This window comes from Protobothrops mucrosquamatus, unplaced genomic scaffold, assembly GCF_001527695.2.
Source record: "Protobothrops mucrosquamatus isolate PMUCROS unplaced genomic scaffold, P.Mucros_1.0 scaffold_197, whole genome shotgun sequence".
Classification (NCBI taxonomy): Eukaryota; Metazoa; Chordata; class Lepidosauria; order Squamata; family Viperidae; genus Protobothrops; species Protobothrops mucrosquamatus.
In genome coordinates this window covers 730,716-739,194 of record NW_015386273.1, presented here as the reverse complement: position 1 = coordinate 739,194, position 8,479 = coordinate 730,716, and the positions used below count along the sequence as shown (strand labels likewise).

Genomic DNA, 8,479 nt, shown 5'->3' with positions numbered 1-8,479 from the left:
AGGATGACCGCATGTCACGTGCAGGGGCGTCGGGGGAGGGGGTGCGGCCCCGCCACCACCGCCGCTTTCTCCCCGCAAGGTGGAGCGCGTCACGTGGCCTAGCGGGGGGGGAGGGAGAAAAAAAAAAAGAAAAGAAAAAAAAAGAGAGCCGGGCCCGAGGGAGGCCCCGTTTTAAAAAAGGGATGGTGGCGGTCACGTGATCCGGGCGTCCCGGAAAGACCTCGGCGGCGGCTTCTTCGGCGGCCATTTCCCCGCGCGTGGGGGAAGGCGACGCCCACTCCGGCGGGCGGGCAGGAGGGAGGGAGGGAGCGGAGGCGGCCTTCTCCCGGGTGACAGGCCCGGCCCTTCCGGAGGGCGGAGCGCGCAGCCGGGCGTCCAGGGCTAGGTGGCGGCGTTGGGGCCGGCCGGGGCTGGCAGCCCGCCCTCCTCCTCCTCCTCCTCCTCCTCCCTCTTTCCCATCCCTGCTTCCCCGCCAGGAACAGCCGCGTCCGCGCAGGGAGCTGGGCAACCATGTCGGGGCAGAGCCTGACCGACCGCATCACGGCGGCGCAGCACAGCGTGACGGGCTCGGCCGTCTCCAAGACCGTCTGCAAGGCCACCACGCACGAGGTGATGGGCCCCAAGAAGAAGCACCTCGACTGTGAGTCCGCCGCCTCTTCTTCCTCCTCCTCCTCCTCCTCCTCCTCCCGGGGTTGCCCTTTCCAGCCTCTTCCCCGCAGCCTCGGGGGGCTCCTCTCCCCCTCCGCCTCCCCTCGCTTGGGGGAAGGGGGCGCAGCCGCCGCCGGTGTCCCTTTCGGGGCGGTGGAGCCTCCCCGGCCCCTCTTCCCCCTCGGGGCTCCTCCCGCGCGCTCTCCGTCGTGGAGGAGAGGAGGGAGGCGAACTTTCTTTTGGACCCGCTGGCAGCTCTGCCAAGCCCTGGGATTTCTTTTCCTCCTTCCTATCCTCCTTTTTTTTTTTTGTGTGTTTTGTTTTGTTTTACAACTCTTGGAAGAAATCGTCTTCTTGGACTGGCCGCAAAGGAAGGCGGCCCCGAAGCTTTTTGCCCCTTCAGCCTTCATTAGGCATCGTTTGCAAAATTAAAAGCAAAAAAAACCCAACACCCCTTTAAAACAATTCAGCACCATTAGTCTGATTAGTCCCTCTGATGCCACGCTGTTCCTTGGGCTTTCTGCGGTTTTTTTCTCCCCCCCCTTCGCTGCTTGACAGGCTGCCTTTTAATTTTGGCTTCTAAATGAATTTTTTTTTCCCCTGTGCTTTTTCCCCTCCCTCCCTCCTTCCCTCCTTCCTCCCTAATGGCTTAAATCTGCATTTTTGTGGCAGCTTCTGCCCAGAGTTGTTTGTAACTTAATCCTGCCACACCATCTCTCAGTTTTATCTGATGAAGAAGTTTCACCTTCTTCCGACTGTTTGGTTCTTTGGCTACCTAGACAGGTAGTCCTCGACTTACAACAGTTTGTTTAGTGACCGTTTGAAGTTACAAGGGCACTGAAAGAAGTGGCTTGCAACCGGGTTTTCACACTTAACGGACCACTGTAGCCATCCCCACGATCACGTGGTCAAAACTCGGATGCTTGGCAACTGACTCATATTTATGACGGTTGCAGTGTCCCTGTGTCACGTGATCACCCTTTTGCAACCTTCTGACGAGCATAGTCAAATGGGGAAGCCAGATTCGCTTAACAACCGTGTTGCTGATTTAACTGCAGAAATTCACTTAACAACTGCAGCGAGAAAGGTCGTAAAATGGGGCAAAGTTCACTTAACAAACGTCTCGCTTAACAGAAATTTTGGACTCAATTGAGGTTGTAAGTCGAAGACTACAGAGTTGCCTGATGGTGAGGTGGGTGGCATATACATTTAATAAATATTGTGGTTTTAACTATTCTTCCTCTCCCTTCCCCAATTTTAGTTTAGTCTTGGCTATTCAGGAAAGTTGAGAAGTTGAAATCACTTTTCTGGTTTTTGTCCTGGTCCTGCCTTCAGCACAATAGAGACAAATTTGAATTAGGTGTCTCTAATTGCAAAGGCAGTATAAATGATAATTTAAAAGATTAAGCAGTTGTTTAGGAAGCCAGCACTAGTACTACTTCACTTATCAGCAAGGCTTTTGCCTTCCTCTGAATTGAATATTGAGTAGTTTTTAATGAAATCATGTGGAGGGATCATATGATCTACATATTGGGTATCCATTAACACAAGAAGGAAGATGTTTGACATAGGATTATCCTTGCTGTTACCTATATTACCCCTAAAGAGGTTTAATGCAAAAAATGTCTTTGTTTCTCTTTTCATGCCATTTCATAACATAAGATGCATTGCAACATTAGGATAATTTCATTTACTACACTCTCAAATTAACAAGTGAAGCTAGTTAGCTTTAAGGGCTTCTTCCTGTTAATATGTAGGCTCAGTCTTCAATTAAATGGGTTACATATGACAGGGAAAGCTAGCATTCGGTAAAACCACATTTTATTGACTGGCTTTTCTGGCTTAAAATTGGGGCTATAGCTATTCCAAACCTATGTGAAATTGCCTCCTGGTGTTGTATAAAGCAGATCTTTGCATTCTGAGAACTTAATTGCAATTCAGAACCATCTCTCCAGCATTTTTGCACAACTTACAGTCTAGATCAAGCTTGAAGAATGATTTCATGTGATTAACTTCCCACAGATTCTATGCTTGTAAGGTCTCTGTTTTGCATTTATAGATCATTGACTCCAAACATGCTATTTCCTTCACTTTCTTTTGATTCCTTGTTCCTTAGAAAATATCTGAAAAATGAGGAGAGTTTCTGGCAAATAAAATATTTTGGCCTATGTTTCAGGGTTTTTTAAATGTTTATGAGATATTATAATTGTGAGTAACTGCTTTTAGGCTGGCTTAAAGCAGTGTTTCTCAACCTCGGCAACTTCAAAATGTGTGGACTTCAACTCCCAGAATTCCCTAGCCAGCAAAGCTGACTGAGCAATTCTGGGAGTGGAAGTGTGCACATCTTTTTGCTGAGGTTGAAAAACACTGATTTAGAGAATTCTTGGAAAAGTCTCTTCCTAATGTGTACTTTTGTGTGAGGCTTGAGAATCTCAGTTTTATGTGCACTTGGACACTAGGCACATTTTTCTGAAAAGCATTCTTCTCAATACCTGTGTTGAATACAGTTCTTTAGTCAAAAAGAGAGGCGAGGTTTTTTTTTTCTTTACTACCATCATTATTTTGAACCATAATTTAAAGCTTTTTGTATTGAGAAGAATACATTGATTGCTCTCTTCAGGATTCAGTGGTAGGGAACTGAGCCTAATGTTTTGTGTTTGACAATTCATTAAGGTAGCAAAGAAGAAAATTTGTGCTCTAACTAGCAATAATGAAAGCAATAACTTTGGATCTTACATGCCACAATATTTATGAGAAAGGCTAGATGCATGTGGTCTTATAACCCTATCAGCTAACTCAGATTGGCAAGCAAGTCAGTAGAAGAAAGCATATAATTTGGACTATTGGAGTATTGAAAAGCTTTTTGTACCATTTATTCAAGATGCAGTTGCATTTGTCTTCTAAATGCTGATCTGGATTTCTTGTTTTTAGTCTGCCAAGTGGTTCTGTTCTTGAGAAATAGTTCAGAATACTTAGCCTCTTAATCCCCATTCAAACTGCTCCATTTCCCCACCTATCATCTATAACTAACTGATTAACAGAACAGAGTTGGAAGGGACCTTGAAGGTCTTCTAGTCCAACCTCCTGTTCAAGTAGGAAACTCTATACCATTTCAGACAAATGATTGTCCAATCTCTTCTTAAAAACATCCTGTGTTGGAGCACCCACAACCTCTGGAGGCAGGCCGTTCCGCTGATTGATTGCTCTCACTGTCAGGAAATGTCTCCTTAGTTCTAGGTTGCTTCCCTCCTTGATTAGTTTCCATCCGTTGCTTCTTGTCCTGCCTTCAGGTGCTTTGGAGAATAGGTTGACCCCTTCTTCTTTGTGGTAACCCCCCAAACATTGGAACAGTACTATCATGTCACCCCTAATCTTCTTTTCATTGAACTAGACATACCCAGTTCCTGCACCCATTCCTACGACTGGGCTAATAAGTTCTTAGTCACTTTATTATATAAACAAAAGCATAGAGAAAGTTTGAGTTGTTCACTATAACAGGAGTTGTGTTCTTCCATTAATTATAATGGGGGAAATCTATATTTTTTTAACAAAGGTTAAATTTATGCTGCGTCTATAATATTCAGGGAGAAACACCTGGAGTTTGGAATGCTGCAGCCTTCAAACGCTTGATTGCCTCTGTCCTTCCTGTGATTTGTCTACTTGTTTTCTGTGAACTGCATCTGTATACTAAATCCTTTAAATGACATTTATTTGATACTAGGAACACTGCAGCTTTCCAGTAATGCTTTTAGCATATGCTCTGCTGTCTTTGGAATCCCAGGACTGAAAAATCCCCTGCTATGCTATTTTGTAATTCCCAACACTCGTTCTTTTTTTTAATAACTCAACTCATTAATGCAATGAAAATAACTCTATACCTGCTCAGTATATGCTCACATTGTTGTAATAATTGCCTTGTGGTTTGGAGTAGAACAAAATCTCAGTCTGGATAGGATAATCCCATGGAGACAGGGCTGTAGGAGATGGCCAGGTTGAATCTAAGGGAGGGGGGGGGTCAAATGCATCATCAGTCTCAAATTCCTTTGTGCCCACAAGAGATCGAAGTCCGGCCCACCTTAAATTCTGTTGACTCTTATCTACCACCAATTTGCTTTGACTGTTAGTAGTTCAGATTCTTGTAGAGCCGTGTTTCTCAACCTTGACAATTTTAAGGCATGTGGACTTCAACTCCCAGAATTCCACAGCCAGCAATGTTGGCTGTGGAATTCTGGGAGTTGAAGTCCACATGCCTTAAAATTGTCAAGGTTGAGAAACACTGTTGTAAAGACTGTTAGAATGTATAAACCTGTATTCATTTGAACAGTCTTGATTCCTGATTTTCCTGCACATACTTTGTCTAAGACAATTGCTTTGGCAAGATCTGTCCTATTTCTTTCACGGGGCTTTTCTACAATGAGGGCCAGACTTGAACTGTGTAATTTGGATGCAGCTGCTGAAGCCTAGCTGGATTGTATAACGTGAGACTTCACAAACATTGTAGCTTAAACTAAGGCATGCAGAGTGATTCTGAAGTTCTCACCATGTTCCATTTAGTGGTTCTGACGCTTTCTAGAAGGCTTAGAAAAACTGGTGGGCACTTTGAAGTGGCTTTCAGAGTTTCGTGATGGTTTTGTACTTGAAGATGCCAGCATGTACTTTAGCCAAAATGCAATCTCATTGGTGAGAGATGTCTTTTATTGTTCTTGTATTTATCACAGATAGTCCTCGACTTAGGATCACAATGGACCCCAAATTTTCTGTTGCTAAGTGAGGCAGTTAAGTGAGTTTTGCCTCATTTTGCACACTTTCTTGCCACAGTTGTTAAGCGAATCGCTTCAGTTAAGTTAGTAACACTGCTGTTAAGTGCATCTGGCTTCCCCATTGACTTTGCTTGTCAAAAGGGCGCAAAGCGCAAAGAGGGATCACATGACCTCAGGACACTGTAACCGTCATAAATACAGGCCAGTTGCGAAACATCTGGATTTTGATCACATGACCACAGGGAATGCTGCAACGCTCTTAAGTGTGGAAATACTCATAAGTCACTTTTTTCAGCAACGTTATAACCTTGAGCAGTCACTAAACGAATGGTTGTAAGTTGAGGACCTTCTGCGGTGATGCTGTGTGAAGTAGGATTAAATTGTTCCATGGTGTCCATGTCATTTTTCAGGTCCCAGTTGGTGTATCTTTTGCATAAAGTTTGGTGCTTTGGAAATCAGCTGCTTACGGCAGTGTTTCTCAACCTTGCCAGCTTTGAGATGTGTGGTCTTCAACTCCCAGAATTAAAAGCTGTGCTGGCTGGGGAGTTATGGGGGTTGAAGTCCAGATATCTTAAAGCTGGCAAGGTTGAGAAACACTGCTTAATCACCCAGACCTTTGGATTTTCCAGATACTTTTTCTGTATTGCTATTATATTTGCATTATTTTATAGTTTTGTGGTAATTTTGCAAATCACCCTGTTTATTCATGAAGGGTGGCATGGAAATCCAATTAATAAGTGAAGTCTTTTCTTTCTTTCTCACACTAGGATTATAGTTAATCAGTTTCTAACCGGTATTACACACCTGAGTGCTTAGGTGCTGTATTAAACATTTCCCTAAATGAGGTCATGTAAAAACTTTTTGCAAGCTTGATTTTTTTTTATTATTAACAATAGAGGTGCTTTTCAAATGAGCTTGCTTGGGGGTTGAAATCATTTGGAACAAAGTTGCTGCAGTAAAATCACCTTCTTTTGAAGAATTATGTACACCTCTGGACTGAAATTTTGTTTTAGAATTTTTCCCAACAGTTGTCCATTGCTTAGCAAATTGTGCTTCATTACTTTAACCTGTGTTGTCCCAGAAACCAGTTTATTTCATGGGGCCTGATTTCAAGAGATATTTGGACTCTTTATTGATGCTGGACAAACAGCTGTTAATACTAGTTTCTCATTTGAAGTAGGAATAAAAATAGCCACCTGGTATTTTTATGTATGCCTCTATGGCATTGCGGAAATCAGTTTGCAAATTAAATGTTCTATCTAAATGTTAAGTTTTAGTAACCACACTGTTATATGAACAGCTGCCTGTAGTATACTGTAATCATTCCACCTCACCCATACACATTATGTGCTTCTTGCTATTTCTAACCTTAACACTAAAATTTTGTCTTGCTTAAAACCTTTCTTTCATTCTAAAAGTAGCTGTTTTAGAATGGTCTATGCTTTCTTAAAATAGCAACTTCAAAATTGGTTGGTGGCACTAATAGCAAGCAACTTAAAATACCTTTCTCATGTGTTTTAGATTACAACTCTTGTCATATATTAGCAGTGCTGCCTGACATTTATGGAAACCGTAGTCCTGATATCTTAATTGGATGAGATTGGTATGTTTGTGTTAAAAAGGAAACTCCAGTTAAAAGGTCTTGCATACTATAATTTTCCTATTATGCCAGAAGCAGATGTGCTGGAGCCTAAGGATTGACCAGCATTATTGCTGTCACGCAGAAATCCTGAGCAGAGACATTAGAATTGGTATTGTTTTTATCACAGTGTACATGCTGAATAAAAAAAAATGTATTATAAAAAACCCAATCCTTGTTTGAACTTTAGGATGACAAATGGGCTTTCACATGGGTGGAATGTCCAGTCTGGCAATCTTGAGAATGTTTGTGATTGATTGATTTATATTTATAATAATAATAAGTTGGAAGGGACCTTGGAGGTCCTCTAGTCCAACCCCCTGCTCAGGCAGGAAACCCTATACCATTTCAGACAAATGGCTGCCCAGTTTCTTCTTAAAAACTTCCAGTGTTGGAACATTCACAGCTTCTGAAGGCCACTGATTAATTGTTCTGTCAGGAAGTTTCTCCTTAGTTCTAGGTTGCTTCTCTCTTTGGTTAGTTTCCATCCGTTGCTTCTTGTCTTGCTTTCAGGTGCTTTATATTATTTGCATCCCACCTTTATTTTTACAAATAACTCAAGGTGGTGAACATATCCAACACTCCTTCCTCCTCCTAGTTTCCCACAACTATTCTGTGGAGTTGGGCTGAGAGAGAGAGAGTGACTGGCCCAAAGTCACTCAGCTGGCTTTCATGACTAAGGCAAGACTGCAATTCATTTTTCTTGTTTCTAACCTGTTACCTTAACCACTATACTAAACGAGCTGTCAGATTTTGTAAGACATTTTATAATGAAAACTGGGATTTCCTTGAGTCTTTGTTGCAGTACAAGTAGCTCTTGACTTACTATTCAAATTTACAACAGCACTGAAAAATGTAACTTATAACAACTTCTCACATGATTATTGTAGCATCCCTATGGTCACCTGAGCAAAATTCAGATGTTTGTAACTGGTTCATATTTATGACAGTTGCAGTGTTCCGGGATCATGTGATCCCTTTTGCAACCTTCTGACAAGCAGTGTCAATGGAGAAGCCAGATTTGCTTAACAACTGGGTTGCTGACTTAACAACTGCAGTGGTTCACTTAACAACTGTGGCAAGAAAGGTCGTAAAATGGAGCAAAATTCACTTAACAGCAGTCTCATTTAGCAACTGAAATTTTGGGCTCAACTGTGGTCGTAAGTCAAGGACTACCTTAGTTCAAACTATTGTTCAGATAATATATTCATTCAATTTCAGATGAATCCTATAAATCTTTTTTTTTTTTTTCAATATAAAATTTTTATTGTTTTCATCATAAAAAAAACAACACCAGTATTACACAATATTATTACACAATATTATATCCCACCCCCCCGGACTTCCCAAACCAAATCCCAGGCTAATATTCAAATATAAGTAAACGAATATTAATTTCTCTAACTCCACAAACTCTATTATAAACAATCCA

At 42.0% G+C, this 8,479-nt stretch overlaps 1 protein-coding gene across 2 annotated transcripts in view; it reads left to right on the top strand.

Annotated features, from left to right (window-relative positions):
• The first annotated feature begins 454 nt into the window (after positions 1 to 454).
• The window catches only part of PICALM (phosphatidylinositol binding clathrin assembly protein), a 79,525-nt gene continuing 71,500 nt past the window's right edge, over positions 455 to 8,479 (top strand). For both annotated transcript variants that reach the window (XM_015825107.1, XM_015825116.1), the window contains exon 1: positions 455 to 640. In XM_015825107.1, coding sequence (XP_015680593.1) covers positions 511 to 640 — 130 coding nt within the window. In that variant the 5' untranslated portion in view covers positions 455 to 510. The remainder of the gene's footprint in view (positions 641 to 8,479) is intronic.